We start from the raw sequence: 25,929 nt of genomic DNA, 5'->3' as shown, positions 1-25,929 counted from the left end.
GGAGCCCTAGCCAGAGAGGATTTTTTTCCAGAGTTGTCCTTACTCAGCTGTCTTTTTCACGTAGGGCATGTTTTCACTAGCAACGTTAAAGCGCTGCCGCAGCAGACGTGGCTGTGTAGTCGCAGCACCAGTGCTGGGAGAGAGCTCTCCCAATACTATAAAAAAGCCACCTCCAGGAGGAGAGTAGCTACCAGCATTGGGAACACAGCTCCCAGCGCTGGTGCACTGTCTACACTGCCAGGTTACAGTGCTGAAACTTGCAGTGCTCAGAGGGTGTTTTTTCACACCCCTGAGCAAGAAAGTTGCATCGCTGTAAAGTGGCAGTGTAGACAAGGCTTTAGTCTAAGTTAGAGTTGCTGTCTGCATACGGGCCCATTGGCATTTTTTTTTCAGTTTATCATGGACTACTCAAAGCTTACAAGTGCCTTAGAGTCAAAACTCTTAAGATCTAGTTTTCCACCTGACTCATCCTGCAGCTGTGTAACAAAGCATTGAAGGTACTGTGATGATATCGTAGATAAATAGAAATCACAATGGAGTAACTTTCCCATCTTGCAAACTAAAAATGCAAATGCATCAACACTTCTTTCTTTTTCAAAATGAAGATCTCTGCACTTCTGAAACATCAAGTGTATTTTGTTTAAAGATTAATGTGTTATGTAAAAGGTGTATGCATGTGCCTTAAAATGTTATCAATTAAACTAAAACATTTTAATGTTGAGAGTGAGATATTAACTTGAAGACCTGGAAACATTTGACTGAGGGAGATATAGAGCTTACTCTAAGGGAACATTATAAAGAATTCTTGAGCCTTAAGTAAAACTTCTGAAGTTCTGCTGGAATTATTTTGTCCTTTTAAGTAGCAGTCTTTTGTTGGTTTTTTTTTTTTTTTTTTTTTTAAAAAAAACGCTTCACCATTTTGCCTTCCCTTCCTACATTTTGTTGTCTTTACATTTCACTTGTTTATATATTGCTCTTCCCTTTTACTTTTGTTTTGTGGGCAGAAACAAATTTGAAACAATTTTGGTCTTTGAAGCAGTAATATCCTATCTTTTCTCAGCGGTTAGGGTTATTGTAAATGTGATTTTGCTTTCCGCTGACAAAGTAGCGTGTTGGGGAAAACAACACAAGAATGAGCTTCTTTAAAAGTGTACAAAATTAATAGTTTTAGGCACTTCATTTGTAATAGATGACTACATCTTTGAAAAAGCACTTTCCCGGATTCAAACCTCTAAAATTGACTTACGCTTAGAAATCCTCATGCTTTGGGAGGTTTGTGACCATAGGTAAATTGAAGTTCTGGCTTGCTGCTCTGAACTGTTGCTTTCTTGTTCCCAAGCATTGTAGGGTACTTGGGCCAGGTCTACACTACAAACTTACATCAGTATAACTGTGTTGCTCAAGGGTATGAAAAATCCACACCCCTGAGCAATGTAGTTACACCGACCTAACCGCCGATGTGGACAGCGGTATGTCAATGGCAGAGCTTCTCCCGTCGACCTAGCTACCACCTCTTGTGGAGGTTGATTAACTACACTGACAGGAGAAGCTGTCCCATCAGCATAGCAGTGTCTTCGCTACAGCGGTGCAGCTGCGTCGCTGGAGCACTGTACGTGTAGATAAGCCCTTTTCTCTAACAAAGATTCCTAGAAAACTGGACAATGTTGCATACATGTAAAAATATTAAAAAAATGTTTAACATTTATATATGGTGCTTCTGTGGATGGACTTTGAAAAAAAGAAATCCTTTTAGTTCTTTATTGCTTTTACTAAAGATAATCATGGGTACTATTTTAATCTAAAAAACAATAGAATGTGCGTAATACCATACGTATCCCAAAGGAAAAAAAGGGCTTTAAATTTATATGTACACTGAAAAAAAGGGTACCTACTCAAATACTCTGGGCTCCAATTTAAAAATCCCACATTAAAAGTAACACTAATGTAACAAAAATGCAGCAATACCATTCAGTATGGTCTGTAACTAGTGAGCCAGGAAGTTTTAAAAACCAAAATCACTTTCCTTCTTCAGTAACTCCCCTCTCACTTTTCTGGCCTCTTTTCAAATGCCTGGGGAAAAAGATGAGCTGCTTACACAGCAGTAATATACTATCAAAGCAGGTTATTTAACTGTGTAGACTGTGAGTGGGGAACATCTTGATTTTTGTGCACTGGGGACTTTATTACTGACCTTAGATCAATTTTAATTATTTAGTATTCAGCGTCAAAGTTTGAGTTGTTCATGCTCCCAGGTTCTGGTCATAATAAATATGCTGAAGTTTTTTTATAGTGATACTAATCTAGGCATGTGCAGTTGGATCACCTTAGTGTGCCTGAATATAGAGGGGGTGGATGTCTATGTAATATACACTTTTTTGGCTCAGGACCAGAATTAGGACACTCGCTATGTCTACACTGGCAGAGTTACATTGCCAGCAGCTACAGTGCCGCTCAGAAAGCACTGAAGGGAAACTGCTGTTGTGTGTTCACACCATCAGCTGCCTGAGCAATAGGGTGTTCACGCTTGCGGCACTTGCAACGGTATTCGGAGTGGTGCACTCTAGGCAGCTATCCTGCAGAGCATCTCTTCCTCTTCTGCTGCTAAGAGTTGTGTGGAAAGGTGGAGGAGGTTGCGGGGCATCCTGGATCCTGTCCCAATGCCCCGTGATGCATTGCTTTGCATCCCGGCAATCCCTGTGCTTCCATTCGCATTTGGTGCCATCTTTCAGTGATTTGTGTACTGTATGCTCTGCCTCTTCGGTCTGCAGGAATGGATCCTACGTTGCTGACCAATATGCTGCTTTCTCTCACTAGCACATTACGAGTGGCAGTGGAGTAATTCCTTAAACTGCAAAGGCAAGAAGAGTTCGATATGGATCTCGCCACGTGTAGTAGCTATGACACGAGATTGCTTGTGGCATTCATGGAGGCGTTGACCACAGTGGAACGCCGCTTTTGGGCTCGGGAAACCAGCACGTTGTCATGCACGTCTGGGATGACGAGCAGTGACTGCAGAACTTTCAGATGAGGAAAGCCACGTTCATGGGACTTTGTGATGAGCTCGCCCCAGCCCTGCGGCGCAAGGACATGAGTATGAGAGCTGCCCTTTCACTGGAGTAGCACATGGCAATTGAATTGTGGAAGCTGGCTACTCCAGACTGCTACCGATCGGTCGCTAACCAGTTCGGAGTGGGAAAGTTGACCATTGGAGTCGCGTTGATGGAAGTGTGCAGGGCCATTAATCGCATCCTGCTCTGAAAGACTGTGACTCTGGGCAACGTGTGTGACATTGTGGATGGCTTTGCAAAAATGGGCTTCCCTAACTGCAGAGGGGCGATAGATGGCACACATATTCCAATTTTGGCACCACACCACCTAGCACATTAATCGGAAGGGGTATTTCTCAATGGTTCTCCAGGTGCTTGTGGATCACAGTGTGCGTTTCACAGACATTAACGCAGGCTGGTCCGGAAAGGTGCATGACGCACGCATCTTTTGGAACATTGGCCTATTCAGGAAGCTGCAAGCAGGGACTTTCTTTCTGGACCAGAAGATAACCATAAGGGAAGTCGAAATGCCCATTGTGATCCTGGGAGAGCTTGCCTACCCCTTAATGCTGTGGCTTATGAAGCCATACACAGGGCATCTTAACAGCAGCAAGAAGCGGGTTCAACAACAGGCTGCTGTCCATTTAAAGGCTCGCTGGTACTGTCTATATGGGAGGCTGGACCTGGCCGATGACAATATTCCTTTGCTTATAGCCACATGCTGTACGCTCCATAATATTTGTGAAGGGAAGGGTGGAAGCTTCACTCAGGGCTATACCGCTGAGGCTCAGCGCCTGGAGGCTGAATTTGAACAGGCAGAAACCATGGCTATTAGAGGGGTGCAGCGCAGGGCCATAAGGATCAGGGACGATTTGAGGCAGCAGTTTCAAGCTGAAAGCCACTAATATTTGTTATGTTCGGGAGTGCAATGCTTGTAATGCTAGGAGGTGATTGTGATTGGTGCAGACGATGCACTATGAATGTTTAAGAAAACTGCCTGTTGCTTTGCAGGGCTCTGTTTGCTTTCAATTAATGGAATACAGATTGCTTTCAAACCAAAACAATTCTTTTATTAAAAAACAACAACTGGAGGAGAGAGACAAACAAAAACCACATCAGCACTGTGGGGGAAGGGAGGGTCCCAAGAGGAGGTGCAGTCCAGGATGGTTAGATTTGTGTATGTCCAGATATCCTATGCAACCTTGTCCCTTGGAGTACAGTGCAGCGGGTACTGTACTTCAGCAGGGCTCAACTGTGGAGGGATGGGTGTTGAGTGCAGTGGGTACTGGGAGTCCACAGGGCTGGACTGTGATGGGGGAAGAGTGGAATGCAGTGGGTACAGACTGGAGCCAGGAGGTTGATAAGAGTTGGTTGGTGGTGTCTAGGGGGTGCATGGGAAAGGGTTTTGCGACAGTGGCTGCAGGGAAGGGCGGGCATGGAGCTGCTTGGTTTGCAGTGCTAGTAGTGCTTGAAACATGTCTGCTTGGCGCTCCATAACTTTTAAGAGCTGCTCCATGGCTTCGTTCTGGTGCACCACGTTCTTCTTTCAGTCCCTTTTCTCGCTGTCCCGCCACTGTTTTAGATCTTGTTTTTCGGCTGTGGAGTGCACCATGATGTCACACAGAAAGTCCTCTTTAGTTCTTCGTGGCTGCTTTCTAATTTTGTGCAGCCGTTCAGCTGCCGATAACAAAGAGGGTGGCTGGGCTTCCGAGGTGATAATCTGTGAAGCCAAAATGCAACATTTTACAGAAGCAGTATTTTTTGCAACACACAGACCACTGATTCAGTGATTTAGAACACAGCCACTATTTACATACCTGTCACTAACTGGCTGATCCCAGGCAAGCACACATGAGCCACAAGACCCCCAAAATGGGGAGTAACTGCAGGGGCAGGGGAAATCAGTGTTCCAGAACCATACTGTACACTGGGCACATGCCTCTTGGGGAGAGCCAGCACTTTAGCGGGGGCTTTATAATCATTCCTGTACCCACATTTTCCACAGGCTGTGTTTGTTATGGAAGATATCTCACTGCTGAGGGTGAGCAGAGAATCAAGGGAGGGCCTTCTCCAAGGCTGCAGCTTCCACCCTGGCCCTTATGCAGCTCGCTTGTGTGCGACAATGGTCCCCTCCCCAGTGACGGCAGAGTGGCACGGGAAAGTTACCCTTAATGGGGCAAGAAACAAAGCAGCTCTGCCACAGAACCTGCGGCAGCAGATTGCCCAGTATCTCTGAGAGTTCCGTGTAGATCTCTGAGGCAGATTCCTGTGAAGTGAGGGAGTCCATCAATGCCCTGTTCTGCCGCTCAGACTAGGCATGTGGTGGTACGTGCATCATACAGATACAAGCCTGCTTTCTCCAACCATCCTGCCCCCAACAACTTGCTTCAGCGATTCCCAGAATCAAATCCACTTACCAGGGGCCTCCTCTCCTGTTTGCGTTTTGCCAAGCTCTGACAGCTGTGACTGGCTAGCCTCCTCCGGGGTAGAGAAGAGCATGCATCTCTGACCTCTGAGTTGTCCTCTGCCTCTGGGTCCCCCTTCCCCTCCACATCCTTGTCCAAGATTTCCTCCTCCTGACTTGGTCCACTCTTGACTGGCACGCGAGCCACCTAAGTATCCACAGAGGCCCTTGCAATGGAGGTGGAGTTGCCACCGAGTATCGCGTCCAGCTCTTTGTAGAACCTGCAGCTTGTGGGCGCAGCCCCCGAGCGGTGGTTTGTCTCCCGCGCCTTGTGGTAGGCTTTCTGCAGCTCCTTCACTTTGACCTTGCGCTGCAGTGTGTCCCAGTCATGGCCCCTTTCTGTCGTGCATCGTGAAATCTGTCTGTAGGTATCATAATTCCTGTGACTGGAGTGCAGCTGGGACTGGACAGCCTCCTCTTCCCAAATGCTGATGAGGTCCAGCAGCTCAGCATTGCTCCAAGCAGGGGATCGCCTGGTGCATGGAGCAGGCATGGTTACCTGGAAAGATGCTTGGAGACCACTGCATGAGTCACCAAGCAAACAGGAAGGGGACTTTCAAAATTCCCAAGGAATTTAAGGGGTGGGGCTGATGGTTGGACAGCTGAGGACAGGGCAATAGAGTTCAAACCGATGACCAGAGAGGCGAGAAGAGGCATTGTGGGACACCTCACGGAGGCCAGTCGCAGCACTGTAATCGGCCAGTGTGTCTACACTGGCACTGCAGCGCTGTAGCCCCGGCACACAAAGCTCTACACCTCTAGGGGTGGTTTTTTTACAGTGCTGCAACTGCGCAGTTTCTGTTCACTAAATGGCTTGGCAGTGTGTATGTTATACCAATAAAATAAAAACCAGCAGGATCTTATTAAAGGGAAAAAGGTAAAATACCACATTTATTGTGAATACAGAAAGAATCATAGTAAGCAGTTAGTTACAGCTATAACATTCCATTCAATCTCATATTTATTCACACATTCATTCCTACAAACACACATACACACACAGGTTCTGCAAGGTTGTTATCATAGTTACCAGCCTTAGAGTTGCTCATGCCAAGCCACTGGCCAGGTGGCCTGATCATGAGGAGGGAGCAGGGCCTTGTCAGATGCTCATCTGATGCTCCTGGAAGTTGGTTTGCAGAATCAGACCCCAAAATTCTCACTTTCTAGAGTCCATTTTTATAGGAATTTCTTCCTATGCCAGTCTGTGGGAATTGCTTCATCATGCTGTTGCTGAATCAATCAGCAGATGGCACATTCCTGATGGCTCCGTGCTGCCAGGTGTTATCTTGTTCTTTGGCTCTCCCATTCTTGAGGCTGTTGGGTGGATTGCAGTCTGCCCTCCGGGGGTCCTCTGGTTATTTCCACTTGACGCCTTCTTCAGCCGATGGACACTGGATTCTTAGGCTGGCACCTCCCTGATTATTCAGTTATTATCCACGCCAAGCATCCATCCACATACATCCTCTATCTCTATTTTAATCACAATTGTTAATACAACAAAAGGGCGGGGAGTCTCTGGGTGCTGTTTCTGTTGTTACAGAGTATTGCTTTGAGTCTCTCTCTGTGTGAATTGCTTTGAGAACAGACTCTGTCTTAGAATGTACTAACGCAATTAGCAGCTTGCAAGTTTCACACACAGAGGGAGAGAAACAGTACCAAAAACCAAGAAACCTCTTAATTAGTAATACCCTGGAATTTAAACTATGGGGAATCAAACTCATTTGTGATTTTAATACAGAACTTCTTTAATATGATCCAACATGTACACCACGGGAGTTACACTGCAGAAGCTGCTTTACTGTGCAGAAACTTGCCAGTGTAGACAAGGTCTCAGTTGCTTGGTGTTCCTTCTCTCTTTCCACCTATTGCTGTGTTGCTTCCTGTCCTCTGCTTTCTACTTTACTTCATCTCTCCCTCTCTAGTTTCCTTCCCTTATTCCTAAATCATCCTTTCCCCTCTTTTATTAAATATCCTGCAGGGCTTAGCTTTAAAGTCAGTCCTTTCTAAGTTGCTTACAAAATCCTGTTTTTTGTTTTGTCTTCTTCACAGACTCCTATCTCTGAGATATTGCCACATAGGTAGGCTCTAAACTAGACAGCTGGTTCTTTCCAGTCATTGCATCTTTTTTTTTTTAAACAGCCATTTCCCTTCAAAGTGTGTCTATAGTATGCTACAAATGGCCGGCAAGGCTTAGCTGTTATATAGCTTTTAATAACTGTGATGTTGCTATAATAGAGATGGAGGAGCCACTGAAAAACAGAATCTTGTAAATGGCTGGACCTGGCAGTTCTTCATAGGCCGCTGTGTAATCTTTGCCAGGACACATTTTGTACATCCTTTAATCTAGTAGAGTGGTCTCCAAAGTAGGGTGCATGTACGACCATCCCTGGGACTGGGTGGCAGGAGGAGTGCCGCCGAAGGAGGACCGCCTGCACGGCAGCAGCAGTGCTCCTGGACCTTTGATTATTCGGTGGCACGCCAGCGGCAGCTCAGCTCTCCTCGCTCTGTCTTTGGCGGCACCTCTTCTTCTTCTTCTTCTTTTTTTGTTTTGTTTTGTTTTGTTTTGTTTTGTTTTGTTTCCCTAGAGCTGGCCCTGGGGGTGCGCCATTCAAAAAGTTTGGAGACCACTGATCTAGTACACTATTGTTGGTACAATTCTAGTCTGTTTAAAATAGCTGCTTTTAGGATAGAACATCTGCAAAAGTATAGGCTTGATCCAGTTAACTAATAATTTTATGGAATTCTCTTGCTTTTCAGATGACATTTATGACGAATATAATGTTGGGAGAGGAAAAGTTAATTCTGAATTTCTTCAGTCCCACCCAGATTATCCTCCAGATGTTTGGTATTTTTGTTCAGAGAGATTTTAGCGCCCATACTAAAAAAAAATCTGCAAAAAGGAGGCTGTGGATAGATAGGATAGGTGGGGTGCCTTTGTTACGGAAAATTAACATAGGATGTATACTATATAAATGGCTTGAGCGCTTTGTTTAAAAGTCAGGCAACTCTTTTTAAACATGGCTCCACTCCCAGTAACTTCTTACAATAAGAACAATTATTTTCCGCAAAAATAAGTCTGCATTTCAAGTCTTGGGACCTGCTAATTCGACTGTGTAGCTTTTAGTGTCATAAAGCCACTACAAATGGCAAGAAAATCAATTCTTTTTGAACTTTGTGATTGTGATGTGCGTACAACATTTTATGCAGTTTTGGGCAGCTCCAGTACTCGAGATGTCAATAATTTAATGTTTGTATGTTATTTTTTCCGTCTTTTTAGAGAAGAGCATCAAATGACTTAAGGGGGCAGCATCAACTTAAAAAAAAAAAAAAAAAAAAAAAAGACAACCTTTAGGATTGTCACCATATAGTGGTTAAAGGAGAACTAGCAGATCTGTGGCCTTTCAAAAACATTTTGATAAAGTCCCTCACAAGAGGCTATTAAGGAAACCTAATAGATGGAGTAAGAGAGAAAATACCATATATTTAAAAACTGAGATGGAAAACAGGGTTAGACTGTCACTATTAACCTTTTGCCGTGTTGAAAATTGGGTGCACAAATGTTTGGTACTAGGACCAGTGTTCAGTGTATTAGTGATCTAGGAAAGAGGGTAAATCCACAGTTACAGATTTTGCAGAATTATTTAGGCTCATCAAGATGAGATGACTGAAACTGAGAAATCTTAACAAAGATAAGACACTTTGGAACAATGCACTTGAACTACTCTCATATTTTGTAGGATACTAAAATTCACAGTACCAGTCAGAACAAAGATCTCAATGTCAGCGTGTGTAGCTCAATGAAAGCCCTTCTCAGCTTGCAGTGCTATTTAAAAGCAAACAATATTATCATGTAAAGACTGGGATGGAAAATATTATACCACCATTATATAAATTGATGGAATGCCCTTCCAGAACTTTGGAAACTGAGATTTGTTGGTGTATAGGATAGTTTTCAAGGATAGCAGTAGAAGTGCTATTACTTGAATTACCTAAAACTAGGCTGTAAAAGGTACTGGAAGGAACAGTCCTCTACTAATTAGAGGGATAGACTAGATGACCTAATAGGTCTCTCCGAGCCATAACTGGTATGAATTAATAAGGGCTCTTTTCTTGTTAAGGTACATTGTCTAAACTTGCAGAGCTACTGAAGTTGGAGGAAGGTGGATCTAGACTCAGGAGCGTAGACTAGGGAAGTGGTTGACAATATTTTAAATGGTTAATTGAATTAAAACAAATAGGACTTAAATTCATCCTTGGTGTAAATGGGTGCATATCCACTGAGCACTGTGCAGCACTGACTTTTCCCTTTAATGTCCTTGCAAGCATCTCTGTGCTCATCTCTTGACGTTCATCCACACTCCTCCCTCCTCAGCATAGGTGATGGCTGTGGTAGGGTCATGTGTTTGGTGTTTCTTTTATTTTTGGGTAGCAAAACTTTTTCAACTGGTGCAATTCCATTGGTAGTAGCAAGAGATCTGATGTGGACAAGGTTCTGATGACAGCTGGTGTTTAACACAGTGTTGCTTAAACCTGCTTTGAGAAGGTCTAAACGACATGGTGTTAAACACTGGTGGCCACATCTACACTAGGACTGTCAGTAAAATAGCTTACAGGAGCGTTGGCCGTGGTGGAAATTTTTTTGCAATCAAAATCCTACCATAGAGAAGACCAACATTTGTTTCTCCCCACATTCTGTTCATTCTTCTTTCCTTTGTCCTGTGCTGTTCCTTTGTCTGTTGTCTTCACAGTGAAACTTACTGAAATTTAAGGGTTTTTTTGCAGTTCATGGCATAGGCAAACACTGTCTGTGCTATAAAATAGAACTCAGACTGAAGTTGTGTTTCAGCAACAGGTTTCCCCTGAATGGATATTGAAAAATGGTACTAGTGTCATCTTGGCAGTATTGTTTGTTACCATTTCAGAAAGCATAACTGTGTCTCCATATTTTTCAAAATGGTACTGAAAAATGTCTTCTCCGCTCAACATGAGCATTTAATTAGGTTCTAGTACTGATTCTGGGGGCCTTCTGCTGACAACTGTTGTTGACCGTCTTAATCAGAATTTAATCAGAATTTCCTGGGGTTTTAAACTTTTTTTTTTTTTAATAATTGCAGCATTCCTGTAAATGGTTTTATCCCTAAATTGATGATGTATGCTCTTAATTTTTTGGCCTGGGATAGATATATAAGGTGCAATTGAAATATTTTATTACCACTCATTTGGGATGACTTGTAGGTCATTGATACAAGTCATCCTAAATGAGTGCCAACAACATCTTTTGTGCCATACCATACAATGCCGTACCAACTGCATTCTGTCCCTTTTGGCTTTAAAAAGTCACATACTACTGTTCACTACTGCTAGAAACAAATGCCTTGTAATAGTGAAAAGGCAGGTTTTCCAGTCTTTCAGAGATGTAGTATTTGATTCTAGCTCTGATGCATTACAAGACTGGACCTTAAGTGTAACACTGGTCAAGTACTAATTGACATTTGACACTTCAGGCCACTGCAATTTCTGTAAAATTCCATACTTTATGGAACGGATGTGGCATTGTGGCTTTTTTTTTTTTTTTTTTTTTTTGGTGTGGGTGTATGGTGGTTAGACACTGTTCTGGAATGTTGCAGTAGTCCTGGCAGAAATAGATTAGTGGGACTGATGCAGTTGAGGTGATTAAAAGCAATTTATCACACACCTTTTATCTCATTGTTCAATGTGGATATCACCCCCGCCCTGGGTTTATTTTTCCATAATGTTCCCTCCCCCCTAACACCAAATAAGCAAAATCATAACCCTTCAAACTCTCCAAGTTTATTCTGTGGCACTTTATTCCTTTGGTACTAATTTAAATTGCTGCTATCAAGAAAGCTGTACTCTACAGAAGTGATTGCACAGATTGCTAATTATATGGAACTTGACTGTTTTGAGTGGGAGGAAAAATGTTGTGTGCAATATGGGACTTCCACAATTCCATGCACAAGTTTAGCCTTTTATTAATAATAATAGTTTCTAAATCTTGTCTTCTCTGAATGTTCATATGTAGATCATGTACTGTTTGGTTTATTTTTAATTCATAGAATCATAGGGTTAGAAGGGACCAAAAATGTCATGTAGTCTAATAATTGGTTATTTGTGATATAACAATAGTTGCTGATAACTAAGAAGATTTCAGTTTGGAAACTTTTTCATAAATCTCTTAAAATTGGGTCACACTACTTTCCTCTTAGGGTAGCCATTTCATATTTCCTCTGTTTGAATATGGTGTTGTGGAACCTTGGAACCATATAGGAGAGCTGTGACCATTTTGGGGGTGGGCACACAAGGTCCTGCTTGTAGCGCTAAGCATTTGATGCTCAAGGCTTTAAAGTAGATGTGGTCCCTGTAACCAGCTCGGTTTCTCCTTCTCCATGGCTTTGAGAAGAGGAAACTCAGCTGTGCCCTGAGTCTGCTTTGCCATACCTTTCTTGCCTTGCCCTCCCCTCCACCCCCCAATCTCTGTCTTAATTTAGTTTTAATAGATTTTTTTCTATCCCAGAGTTAAGGAAAATCTTATCAGTGTGGTGATGTGCATCTAGGGTTGCAGAGCAATTATGGTTTGGGGCTAGTATTGTGGCTCCCATGAACTAACTGAAAAGTGGTGGAAGAGGTGCATTTCTTACCTTTCTGTTTTCTGAGAATCAGACGCCCAAATCTAATTTCTGATCTGCCTAACTAACTTCTGGACTTGTGTTTGTTGGGCCAGGCCTATATGCCCGGGACCTGCAAACAACAGACTTCATGTTGTCTTAATAAAAAGTCCTTGAGAGTGAAGTCCTTGGATGCACCTGAGGACAGAGGCCTTACTGTATATTTGTCTGTAAATACTATTAAGTTTTGGCACTTGAGAATAGTATTGTCCTTTTTTTTTCCCCCCTTGGCTTACATGAGATATCCTACACATAATGTCTTTAGGCCAGGAGTTAACATGCTTTATGTTACAGCATAGATTCCCCAATACTGACACTACTTCCGTCTCTCAAATTCCTGGTCTTTTGGGACTTTTAGACCTGATTCTTGCAGGGCAAGTTCTTCTGGATTTATAAGGATCTGAGTAGAAAAGAGTCCTTTGCCAAACCCTTAGGATAAGATGTTACCTAGAAATTTTTTTGGTTCAAAGTGACTGTCTCCACTGATCATTGTTAAAAACCGTATTCATTAGTGACTTTATTTTTGTTGGCTTGTTTTCCATCTTTCCAAATGGAAGAATAGGAGATCTTGGATACTCTGTTTACCTTGAAATAGAGTGTACTCATCCATCCCCTCTGTTTTTCTCATCAGAATACATAGTATTAATACATTCCAACACAGATAAATACCTGATCTGTCTTCATTGTGTTAGTAATAGAAAAAGTATGTGACTGTTCCCAAACAAGGACTAGTTACATGAGTGACCTGCATAACCTGTTTAGGGCTTCACCTTTCTGAGTAATGTGCTCAAACCAAGCAAATGGCAGGTTTTTATTGGTCCTTGTATGGTATGATAGTGTTAGTCAAGATTGGGACAGCTGCGTTATGAGGTGAGTTATGCAGGTTAGCCAATTACCATCTTAAAACAAAAATACTTTTACTATGCTGTCATGGATTTGCTTATTGGCCTTCAGAGAAGAAATTTGAGATACATATTTTATTTATAAAAGATGCTTGGTTTTAACCTGACATTTTTTGCATTTCCTGTAAATTGCTGTAGTGACTGTAAATTATGATTACAGTTAGCAACTTAACTAAATAGAATAGTTAACTGTGAACCCCGTCTGGGGGCATGTTTTTGTGGTTTACTGCATCACAGTAGTATTTTTAATAGTAAATATTGTACTCTTTCCGCTTCTGTAGCCTCCTTGTCCAACAGTTCATTTTTTCCTTCTATACTGTCTGCGGTGATTTTGGCTGTTACTGTATTTGTACTGTGATAGAGCCTAGGACTGAGCCCCCATCAATGACCAACGCCACATTATGCTAGGCAGTGTACATACACATAATGAAAAGCACTATTCTTACCTCAAAAGCTGCCAGTCTTTAAGAATAAGACACCACAAATGGTGAATACAACAGACACACACAGATCATTTTTATAAGTTTTTAAAGGGTATAATTTCTGAGGCTTGTACAGCTGGACTCATGTATATGCCTTTTTAAAGGCAAAGGGTTAGAATTCAGTGCCAGTTTATTTTTTTTAAAAAGCTCTCAAACATTTTTAAAACACTTTTTACAGTGTGTGGCAGAGTCAGTCAAAATTAGATACTCGCCAGCCCATTAGGCATTGATCTTTCAAACCAGCGGCTCAGAGTTGTCAAAATTTTTGTAGGCGTCACAGCAAAGGAGGGATTTGAAGGAGAGATCAGTGGCTTTGGGGGTTTACAAGGAGCTTATGCCATGTATATAGGGCTGCATGGGAGAAAGCATGAACGCGTGTGTGCATGGAAAACTTTGCTTGCTACTTAGTATTTTCATTTATTTTTCTTAATTTTAGTTATTCTAAATATTTGATCACCCTCCCAATTATTTGAATTATGTTTTTGTTTTTTTTTATTTTAATCAACTCATTCTTTGTACTAAACAGCATCTCATAAATACTAACCCCTGCCATATTGCTGTTCAAAGGCCAGGTGAAACAAGTGGACCCTGCAGCATACTCTAAAAGCTGACAAATCTGAGGTATTTTGGACCAGGGGAGGAAAGGTATTCTAGAGTGTCCTGGCCCTTGTGGAGAATACCCTGCAAGTCCCATCCCCGATTTTCATGTCTGTGTCTTTGCTGATTGCAACGGTGGCAGTGTATAATGAGGAAAGAGACAGTCTCTCAGGTAGGCTGGTGTCAGGCTCTATTGGCCTTGTAGGTAAAAACCAACACCTTATAAAACCTGTCTGGAAGCTCCTAGATAATAGTGCAGGTTCCATAGCACACGTAGCATGTGCTCTCTGAGACTCACCATTTATCATGTGGATGGCCACCTTCTGCACTAACTAGAGCTTCCAAATCAATTAAAGATGTATCCCACTTTAGAATATCTTGCAGTTGTCCAACCAGTTAGGCCACTGGTGTATTGAGACTACAGCCTGTCATGCTGAACAGTATTGTCTCATTGGTTCCTTGTACTCCTCTGTCTGACTCCGTCTTGTGTCTTGTAAATGTATTAGACTGTAGACTCTTTGGAGCAGGAAATGTCTTTTGTACAGCACCTGCCACTATGAGGTCCTGGTCCTTGACTGGGGCTCCTCGGTGCTATAGTAATTCAAAATAATAACCTTGAAGTTACAAAGGTATCAGGGCCGGATTAACCCAGGGGCTTTAGGGGCTGCAGCCCAGTGCCTCGGGCTAAGGGCCCCTCCCTGCAAAAATAAATCCATAATTATATACAATTCAGTGGTCACCAATCTGTCGATCGCAATTGACTGGTCAATTCTAGAGCCTCTGCCAGTCAATTGAGATCTCCGGACCATTAAAAGTCCAGCGGCGCAGCAGGGCTCAGGCAGGCTGCCTGCATGCCATGGCCCCACGCCACTCCCGGTAGCGGCCAGCTGCTGGCACATCTCTGCGGTCACCAGAAGCAGCTCCGCCCGCTGGGGTGGGAGGCAGCTCCGCGCGCTTCCCCCCTGCCCCCAGCACCATCCCCGCAGCTGGGGGCGGTGCTTGCGGACATGGGCAGCACATGGAGACACGCTGTCCCCCTCACCCCAGGGGCGTGCAGAGACATGTCAGCAGCTGGCCACTTTCGGGAGCAGCGTGGGGCTATGGCAGGCAGGCAGCCTGCCCAAGCCCTGCTGTGCTGCTGGCCGGGAGCCACCTGTGGTAAGCGCCTCCTGGCTGGAGCCTGCACCTCACACCCCCTTCTGCACCCCAACCCCCTGCCCCAGGTCAGAATCCCCTCCTGCACCCAAACTTCCTCCCAGAGCCTGAACCCCTCACCCTCTCCTGCACCCCAACACTCTCTTCCCCAACCTGGAGCCCCCTCCTGCACCCAAACTCCCTCCCAGAAAGAAACTAATATAACAGCTGTTCTAAGGTAAGAAGTAGGCTATTTTGAATTAAAACATGTAGAATATAATTAACTACAGGACAGCTTTGTTAATTAAAAGTCAAGTTTAGTATATCATTAATAGCCTCGATGCCATAATTGTGATAATTTTGTTTTAAATTAGGAAAAAGACTTGTATACAGAGCCCCCACAAAGTCTAATAGCCCCAGGCCCACAGGACAGTTAATCCGGCCCTGAAAGGCATGGATGTTGATAGCAGAATTCCTATCTCCAAGTCTGGTGAGGCTTATGTAGTAAGACTTTTTTGACCATCCCTGCTACTTCATCTTCTAAATGCAGTAGTTGATGGCCAGAATAGGGGACCCTGTGTGTGAGGAAGGCAAAAGTAGTTTACCAGTAATCTTGATTCCATATAATTGAAGACTACTATTCTGGCCAAACCTATTCTGTACTGGTTGTGCGTGTGGCTTCTGTTGTTGTTGTTTTTCGGGGGGCAGGAGGGTGGATTAATGGGATGTCTTTTGGTGGGTGCAGAGGGTGAGGGAATACAAATAACTTTAAACATTAGAACATGCATACAGTTTCCAATCAAATTTTAATTGCTGCTAATATTGTATCTGACGTTTATGTACCATTGGCTTTGGAAATGATCTCCTGGGGCTTGTGTGTTCAGTAGTCCTGCTGATCTATAAGGACTTGGCAACAAAAGGAGAGAACTCTTTGAAGCTGCCACTGTTTGGAGAAAAGGGCAGGAGTATCTAGCAGTTGCTTTAGTTTGAGTAGTACACTCCTGCTTTGTAAATTTAAAATGATAGATAAAGCTAGGCAGTAGTTCAATATGCCTCCGTAATGAAAAAAAAACCTTTAAAATAACATCAGGGATTCTTCCTTCTTGAGAGGCAAATCCAAAATGATAGGCAGGATTATGAAGTTTCCGAGGACATTGCATTCACTCATACGGCACCACAGTACTCTTAAAGTGTTTGTGTTTTAAATAACAAGCATATATGAAACCATAAGTGACCTAAAGAGTTGTGTTTGTAACACTTTAGCATCTTAAGTAAAACATCTAAATCTATGTGGTAATGAAGACCATAACATTCAATATAGAGTAAAACAAAGGAGCAACGCTAAAGGCCCTGATCCAATATTCATGGAAAGCTTCCTGCTGACTTCAGTGGTTTTGGATCCGGCCCAAGATTAAGAACAGCACATACATGTTTGCACAGACCTCTGTAATTCAGTGCAGTGCTTTTAAAGCTTTAATGGCAAAGCATTTGATTTTTTTAAATTAAGGATGGAAATCATCTGCTATATTTTCAAATGCATGGACTGTTCAGTTGAAGGCTTGGGTTTTTCTGCCAGACAGACCCTATCTGCATAATAGTTACCCAAGATGGAGATTCAATTAGTTGTGAACAGTGTAACACAATGTAACATCTGTAAAATCTATCCTTTGAATACTGCATTTATTTTTAAGAGTCAACATCACTCAGGCCTGTAAATTCAGAGGTTACTCTTCCCCTCGCCACTTACTTCAATTAAAACAAATTTATGAATGGTTGCAAATTTTATACAGAAGTTAGGCTATTCACACACTGCAGTAAATGGACAGCTAAAGTAACACTGATTTGCTTGTGTAGAATTAATTACAGGTGTGAGGGGGAAAATATATCAACATTGTGTGACACATTTTATGTTAACCCTCTTACAGCTGTGCACTTTTTATGCATTAAGTTTATTTTGGCAGTCACCGAACTCTTCCAAGGCCTACATCTTATAGAAAAGTACTTACTGAATTTTATGTGCCTACATAGTTTTTCCTCTTGATAGTGCCTGTGGGAAACTTTCAGCATGTACAGTTAAACTGTCTGGTAGATTGTTTCCTATTGGTATTTAGAGGGTCTAAGTGGCCTTATACTATAAATGGATTCAGACATTAAAGAGAGACTGTGGGCTTGTCTACACTGGGAAGTTTTGTCGTCAAAACTGCGATAGCATACACACTGCAATACACACTTTTTTTGGAAAAAACCCCTAGTTTTGGTGACAAGAAACTTCCACCCCGTGAGAGACTTTTGCCTTTCCCCTCCCTTTATTGTCGACAAACAGCCAGTGTAGACACCACAGAGTTTTCTTTTTATTTTTATTGGCCTCCAGAAAGTATCTCACAGTTCCCCTGCTGCTGCTCTGGTCAGTGGTTTGAACTCTGCTGCCCTGCAGCCAACCCGCCACTCCCCCTTGCAAGCCCTGGGACTTTTAAATCTCATTTCCTGTTTGCTGGCTTTGGAGAGGAGCTTCCCAGGTGAGCATGGCTGGCTATCGCCCCAAACGCGCTCCCACTTGGGCCACAGTTGAGTTGTTGGATCTGATCAGTATATGGGGAAGGGAGTCTGTTCAGTCGCAGCTGCGAGTGACCCGTAGGAATCGGAACACATATTGGCAAATTTCTCAAGGCTTGTGTGAAAAGGGCTATGATCGGGACACGCAGCAGTGCAGAGCGAAGATAAAGGAGCTGAGGCAGGCATACCATAAGGTCCGGGAGGCAAACAGTCGCACCGGTGGTGCACCTAAGACCTGCTGCTTCTATAACAAGCTGAATGCTATCCTCGGTGGTGACCCCACCTCCATCGCCGATTGCCCTGAGGATTCTTTGCAGGCTGCTGAAAGAGGGGGTAACCCTGAGGCTGAAATTGTGGATGAAGAAGTTGAGCTAGAAAGAGGCGGGGTCGCCCGGTGGTGCATGCAGCCAGGAACTTTTTTCCACTCCAGAAGTGCTCAATGGGGAGCAGGAAGCAGATGAGACTCCGAGTAAGTTGCTGTGGCTTGGGTAGGGAATCAAAAAGTGGGAGGCAGGTAGTGTGTAGCTGATCTGCATGGCCAAGCATGGTGTCAATGGACATCGAGACCTGCAGGGAATCCTCCAGAGAGAGGTACTTGTTAATCCTCTGCCGCAGATTCCAAGGGATTGTAGCCTTGTTAGGTCCCCCATTGTAGGAAACTGTACCATGCCATCCAGCAATCACTGGAGCTGGGACCAAAGCGGCACATAGCTGAGCTGCATATAGACCGGGGTGAAAGCCTCAAGCATTCAAAAGCTGAGTCCGGGTTTCCCTAATCACCCTCATCCGTGAGATGTCAGCCAGCAGGTTGGCCGCCTGTGAAAAATTGTGGGATAATTTTAGAATCAGTTCCCTGAAAAGCTCCCCTGCAAGCCGAGACCTTTTTGTCTGTATGCACAAACGCCTTCCCCCCACTCCTGGAACTCACCATGATTGGGATGCTTATGGGGGTGTGTGCCTGCCTAGAGTCTCAGAGAGAAAGTGATTTCTATTAGCAAAATGCCCTTTTAGTAAAATGTTTGTCATTTGCTGGAATGTAACAATCCCTTTCCTGTTCATCAAAGACCTTGAGGAACACACTACGCACCCCTGCCAACCGGCTGCGACAATAAGAAAAAATCCTAGGCACAGCAAAGAGGAGATGTTCTGCGAGGTGCTGCAGCGTGACGAGAGACAGAGCAGGACACGGAAAGTGTGTTGAGAAGCCGAAAGGCAGGACAGGAAAGAGAGTGCTGCTTTTGCTAGGCAAGCGACAGAGAGGATGCTAAAAGTTATGGAGGTTCAGACAGAGAGGCTCAAGTCCCTGATATAGCTGCAGACTGAGCAGATCCAAGTTCAAGTGCCTCTGTAGCAGATGCACAATTCTTTGCCAACCACACCCCCCTCTGTGCCCACACATTCCTTTTCACTCCACAGCACTCCTGAATTTCCCCATCACTCCACCCCCCTCACAGCTTGAGCTACACACACTTTTGAGGTTTTACCCCTTTTAACAATAAATAAGGCTAAGGTATTTAATGGTACAGCGTTTTTATTCAGTGTTCTACAAAAGCGTATAGCAATCAATTCACTCTCGGACACAGGCTTCTAAAGCATTGTGTTGCACGGATCTTGGGCCCCAACATTGTACATGGATGCAACAGGGAAGCAACTCCAAAGCAGACGTGTTAGTGCCCCCCCCCCATTGTCAAAGTGGTTCCTCAAAGCCTCTCTGATGTTAATAGTAGCCCTCTGGGCTCCGCTGACAGCCCTAGCACCTGGCTGTTCAAACTGTGCAGCCAAGCGCTCTGCCTCAGTGCTGTACACCCGAGCAAACATTTCACCCTTAGATTCACACAGATTATGCAAAGTGCAGCAAGTGGCTATGACAACAGGAATATTATCCTCGGTAAGGTCTAGCCTGCCTTTAAACACGTCCAGCGAGCTTTCAGACGTCCAAAGGCACATTCGACTACCATGCGGCACCTGCTCAGCCTGTTGTTAAAATGCTCCTTGCTGATGTCCAAGTGCCCTGTGTAAGGTTTCACGAGCCAGGGCTGTAAGGGGTAGGCGGGGTCTCCCAGGATTACTATGGGCATTTCCACATCCCCCACCGTGAACTTGTGGTCTGGAAAGAAAGCCCCTGCCTGCAGCTTTCTGTATAGGCCACTGTTCCTGAAGATGCATGTCATGCACCTTTCCAGACCAGCCTGCATTGATGTCCATGAAACGCCCCCGGTGATCCACAAGCACCTGCAACACCATGGAGAAATATCCCTTCCTATTGATGTATTCTGAGGCAAGATGGTCTGGCACTAAAATTGGAATTTGTGTGCCATCAATAGGCCCGCCACAGTTAGGGAAACCCATCTCTGCAAAGCCATCCACTCTGTCATTCACATTTCCCAGAGTCACAGGCATATGCAGCAGGATGCAATTTATTGCCCTGCACTTGGAGTAATACAGCCCCAACAGTGGACTTTCCTACTCCAAATTGATTTGCAACTGACCGGTAGCAGTCTGGATTCGCCAGCTTCCACACACCAATTGCAACACGCTTCTCTACCGGATGGGCAGCTCTCAACCTGGTGTCCTTGCGCCGCAGGTCAGGGGCCAGCTCAGCACATAGCTCCATGAAGGTTGCTTTACTCATCCTAAAGTTCTGCACTCACTGGTTGTCATCCCACACCTGCATGACAATGCAATCTCCCCAATCAGCGCTTGTTTCCCTAGCCCAAAAGTGATGCTCTTCTGTATTCAGCTGCTCTGTGAATGCACAAAGCACTGATACATTGCTGCCGTCCATATCGCACTCGGGTGACTGCGATTCATCCTCTGCTAACTTTGCGAGTAACTCTGTGAGTAACTGTGCTGCCATGCACCATGTCCTCACGACAGCTAACAGCGCATAGGAGAGAAGTGCGGGATCCATCCTCTCACTGCAGATGCTGGCACGCACTACAAAAGAATGACAATTGGAAAAACGGCGCGAAAGAAAGCCAGCGACCTTTGGAGGGGTGGGACAAAAAGAGGTGCATGATGGTACATTTTGCATATCCCAGAATGTGCTGCATTCCGTTTCTGCATTCCCACAACATCTAGCGACGGATGGTGTTGCCAGGTACTGTGGGATACGTACCCACAGTCCATTGCTCTCGCTGTCGACAAAGGTGCCCTGAATGTGGACACGATCTGTTGACAGAGGGAGCAAATATAGACACGCTTTGGTAACTTTGCTTTTGTCGATTTTCCCTTGTTGACATTAGTTTAATTGATAAAACTTCCCAGTGTAGACAAGCCTTGTAAATGGGAATGAAGGTAAGGTTTAGTTCTTCTTTGAGTGGTTGTCTACACATATTCAATTCTTGGTGTGCATGCACCTCATACATGAGACTATTCTTTTTGGTCAGCAGTGTCCATTGATCAGCCTGCGTCCTAGATGCCTCATGTCCCTCTACCCTAGACTACAGAGGGTGGAGCAGGCAACCTTCCCTTAGTTCAGAGGCAGGCAAACTTTTCGGCCTGAGGGCCGCATCAGGTTTCTGAAATTGTATGGAGGGCCGGTTAGGGGAGGCTGTGCCTACCTAAAGAGCCAGGCATGACCCTGGCTCACCCCCCCCCCGCTCTCGGTCCCCTGACTGTCCCTGGACCCCCCGCCACCGCATCTGAACCCCATTCTTCTTCCTGACTGCCCCCCCGGAACCCCTGCCCCATCCTACCGCCCCTGGACTCCTCACCCCTAACTGCCCCCCCTTTCCTGACTGCCCCCCCAGGACCCCTGCCCCATCCACCCACCTGTCCCCTGAACGACCTCTGCCCCCATTCAACCCCCCTGTTGACCACCCAGACCCCTGTCCACGCCCCTGACCACCCCCTGAACTCCCCTGCCCTCTATTCAACCCGCTCCTTGCCCCCTTACTGTGTTGCCTGGAGCACCGGTGGCTGGCAGCATGGCTGCACCAGGACAGGCAGCTGTGCAACACAGAGCACCGGGTCAGACCGGGCTCTGCAGCCCCACTGCCCAGAGCATTGCGCCGGCGGCGCAGCGAGGTGAGGCTGTGGGGGGTGGGGACAGCACGGCAGGGGCTGGGGGCTAGCCTGCCGGGCCAGGAGCTCGGGGACCGGGCGTGACGATCCCGCAGTCCGGATGTGGCCTGCAGGCTGTAGTTTGCCCACCTCTGCCTTAGTTCCTTCTTACCACCTTTATAGAACCCCTGCAGTGTCCACTTTTCTCTCTGAAAATAGCTAGTGTTAGTTGTTAGGTCTTATAGACAATAAAGGTTTTGAGATTGTGGTGTGTTGGGGTTTATTTTGGTTTAGATAAGTTTTGTTTTGGTTAGGCTAGACATGACATCCCCTGTGCTCCCCACCTCTCTTCCATAGCTTCCTGCAGGGGTGCTACTAACATGACAGAAGCTAAATCTCTCTAGGATTTAAGACCTATCCCTCATGTGAAGCTTTGCTGGCTAATAACTGGCACTCCTGGTGCCTCCTCTGCTTAGGAGAGGGACATATCCCCAGGCAATGTTCCATATGTTGCTCCCTGTTTGGGGGACATCTAGACCGTTTCTAGCCTTTGTAGAGAGGGTTATGGATCAGTCAGTATTCTCACCGAGGTAGTCTAAATGGGGTCTGCAACTATATAAAAACATGGTACGAGTTAGTCAAGTCAGATCCATCTATCCACACTAGAGCTCATTCCACTAGAGATCAGGCAGCCTCTACTGCCTGTTTGAAGAGCGTCCCTGTTTCTGAAATCCATAGGGCAGCTATGTGGAGCTTGGTTCACACCTTATAGGGTATTAGTCTTTGGTAGCGGCTTCCAGATTGGATGCCTGTTTTCATAAGGCTGTCCTGCAGTCATTGTTTAATTAGAACCCCTAGTACCCATCTCCAAGCAAAGAGACAACTGGTTATTAGTCATCGAGTGGAATCCATAGGGACAATCACTTGAAGAAAGAACAGTTACTTACTTTACAGTAACTGTAGTTCTTCAAGATGTGCTATCCACACCGATTCCATGACCTCTCACCTTCTCTGCTTCTACGAGTTCTGTTTCTGTGCGATTCTATATTGGTGAAGGAACTAAGGGTTGTTTGGCCTGAAGCATCCTTTATGACCTTGAGTGGCTGGGTTTAAGGGGATCTAGGGTGCAGGTGCAGCCCCAACAAACACTGCAAGCCGAAGAGAATCTGATCTCATGCTTGTGGAGTGCATGCGCACTAAGAGTGGAATCCACATGGACAGCACATCTCTAAGAATGACCATTACTGTAAGGTAAGTAATCCTTCATCACGGATTTTCAAGATACTTTATTTTATGCTATCGTTGTTTTTTCCCATTTATGGGTTTATACAGTAATATAAGCACTCTAACTTTGATTTCATATACAGCTATTATATATGTACCTATACTTTCAGCATTCAAAAAGAAAAGACAACTTTAAAGTACTATAAATTTGAGTCTCAGCCCTTACCTAGCATTTTTCCACCAAAACTTCCTTCTGCAGGATTACTGTGTGCTTCCCAGAATATCACAGAGCACTTAGATAGATATGCCTTGAAATAATAATAAACTAGAGTATAGAATAATTAGTAAAAGTTACATTCATGCTGTTGAGTTCTTGACGTAAGACTGCTTATGATTCTTCCAGAAACAATGAAAGAATTAAAGTTACTCTTATTTCCTTCCTGTGGGATTGACATTCTAGAATCTTAAAAGGTGGAGACATTTAAAGTAGTGCCCAGCATAAGTACAACAAGAAATAAGGCTGCTTTCTTGAGTTCTCTGACAGAGGGAAGATTGCTGTGCCAAGACTATGGGAGGACTTTTTAAAAAAGTGGCAGGCAATAGAAAATTTGGGGCAAGTTAGAGGTGAAAGAATGGCATTGGCAGAACTGAGGAAATGAGTAAAGAATGAGAAGGAAAGGAGTTCAGGGAGGAGGTGGCTTTTCTTTAGGGACTACACTGTCAGGAATGTCCATGCTGTTGGAGTTAAGATGTCACTTACTGGATCAGAGACACGGTAACAGTTCCTGACACCACAACTTGGTTTAAGGTATACTTGGCATGCTTATAGTTTGGGGGTTTCATTTTAAAACTATTAAAAAAAATAACTAGAAGATATGACTTAGTTTAAGGGGAGGTTAAAATAATTTTGTGTGTATGGGTCAGAAAAAATGTAATGTGTGATTTAAGCAGAGTATAAGCTTTTGAAGCAGTAACACAAAAATGAGCTTTGATTTTTTTTCTGTGGCTGATAATAAGGCTAATAGGATAATCTGCTTTTTGTATAGATACTTGGAGACATCCCAAGTAAAGGGTAGGGGAATTGGTGTGGTTTGTTTGTTTATTTATTTTAATCATTAGCTTTAGCTAATCAGTAAGTGGCTTTCTAGATATGGCAAATGAGTTAAGCTGTATGGCCTGACCTGCCAAGGCATGTACACGAAATGGTCTCAAAGCAGGCATATGAGATAAAAATTTAACGTAACAAATCTGTGAAAGTTTCTGTTTTATCTGACTGACTAGGATTATGTACAGACAGTATTTTAAGAGAAGATTGTACAAGTGGTCACTTCCTTGAGGAAACAGTTTTAGGTTGATTTAGACCTCAAATTTAGGACTTGTACAAAGTTTACAATACATCCACAACTTTTTTTAATTCTAATGAAAACTCTTTGGACACCTTGGATTTTATTTCACCTTCCTCTGCAGCATGAAAGTGTAGGTCACTTGCCAGGATCTTCTGGGTATCTCTCAATCATTTCCCTGTCACTGAGGGAGAGTTGGGGTGTTTGTGTATCTTGGTTCCCCCTGTTCTTTGCATATAGTAGTCTCATCTCCAGTGGGCAGCAATACTTTGGTCTCATTTCAGTTGGGTTTAGCGTGTGTATGCTGGGTGGTGCGGGTGGCCTGTGATACACAGGTGTTTGGACTAGATGAGCTAGTGGTCCCTTCTGGCCTTAAACTCTTAAGACGTTGTTTGCTTCATTTGTAACCTAGATAATAAAACGTGCTAAAGCACATGAATCAGAAAATAAAATAGACTAGAAATATAGGCCACTGTCCTGCAAGCTGCGCCACACAGGCAAACCCTTTCACCTGTGTGGAACTGCAGTGACTTCATTAGGGCTCTTTGGGCCCCTGAGGTCCCCATATGTGGAGCAGCTCGAAAGGCCAGGACTTAAATTGTAAGTCCTTTGTGATAATGCACTTGTCTTGTGTTTTCTGTGATGCATCTCTCATCTTTGTGGTATTAAAAAATAACAACTAGAAAAATCAAAACCTGACTTCTCTCTTATTTTTTGTCTAAATGGAGTGAAATGCAATAAGTAAATGGCATAACTGGTGAAAAGTAAATCAGACTTCATCCTCCTAGCTCCATTTATGGCTATGTCTCCAGTGCCACTGTGTTTCAGGAAACTCTCGGAAAGCAGTATTAACCTCAGCTCTGGAAGTTCAGTAATCAAAGGGCTGTTCAGACTTGACTGGCTTAGTTCCTTCCTTAGTATGGTAAGCTGTGCCATGGAACTTTTCATGTCTAAGTGGATTTTTTTGGGAGGAGTCGGGGGGATCAAATTTGTTAGCAGGAAATTTTGAAGTAATATTTCTCTTCTCTTTATATAGCTGTTGGAAAAACACAAGAATACAGAAAGCATGGTAGAGCTGCTTGAACTGTATCAAATGGAAGATGAAGCCTACAGTAGTCTTGCTGAAGCTACCACAGAACTGTACCAATATCTACTACAGCCATTCCGAGATATGAGGGAACTTGCAATGCTCAGAAGACAGCAGATCAAGGTACAAACTTTTATCAAGAGATAAGCCATGATTTCTATTTGTATATAAAATAGCAGTGTAGGTTGAAACCAAGCCTGTTACACCTGAATGTGGAATTTCATGTTTTAAAATCTGTTGTTGCTTGAGAACCTTCTGTCTGTATTAAAATATCTTTAGAGCAGTACATTTCTAGGTCTCCACTTCTTTCCCTGCCCCCACAACTTCTCCCACATCCACACATACTTATTACCTTTCAAGGTATTCTACAAGCAGTAAAGAGAGGATGGGTAGGGAAAGATATTT

At 44.1% G+C, this 25,929-nt stretch overlaps 1 protein-coding gene across 1 annotated transcript in view; it reads left to right on the top strand.

Annotated features, from left to right (window-relative positions):
- The window catches only part of JMY (junction mediating and regulatory protein, p53 cofactor), a 127,078-nt gene that overhangs the window by 7,775 nt on the left and 93,374 nt on the right, over window positions 1-25,929 (top strand). The window contains exon 2 of the mRNA XM_074952671.1: window positions 25,474-25,647. Within this exon, the coding sequence (XP_074808772.1) occupies window positions 25,474-25,647 (174 nt within the window). The remainder of the gene's footprint in view (window positions 1-25,473; window positions 25,648-25,929) is intronic.

The sequence above is a fragment of the Natator depressus genome, chromosome 5 (assembly GCF_965152275.1).
Source record: "Natator depressus isolate rNatDep1 chromosome 5, rNatDep2.hap1, whole genome shotgun sequence".
NCBI lineage: Eukaryota > Metazoa > Chordata > Testudines > Cheloniidae > Natator > Natator depressus.
This window is presented reverse-complemented; position numbering and strand designations above follow the sequence as displayed.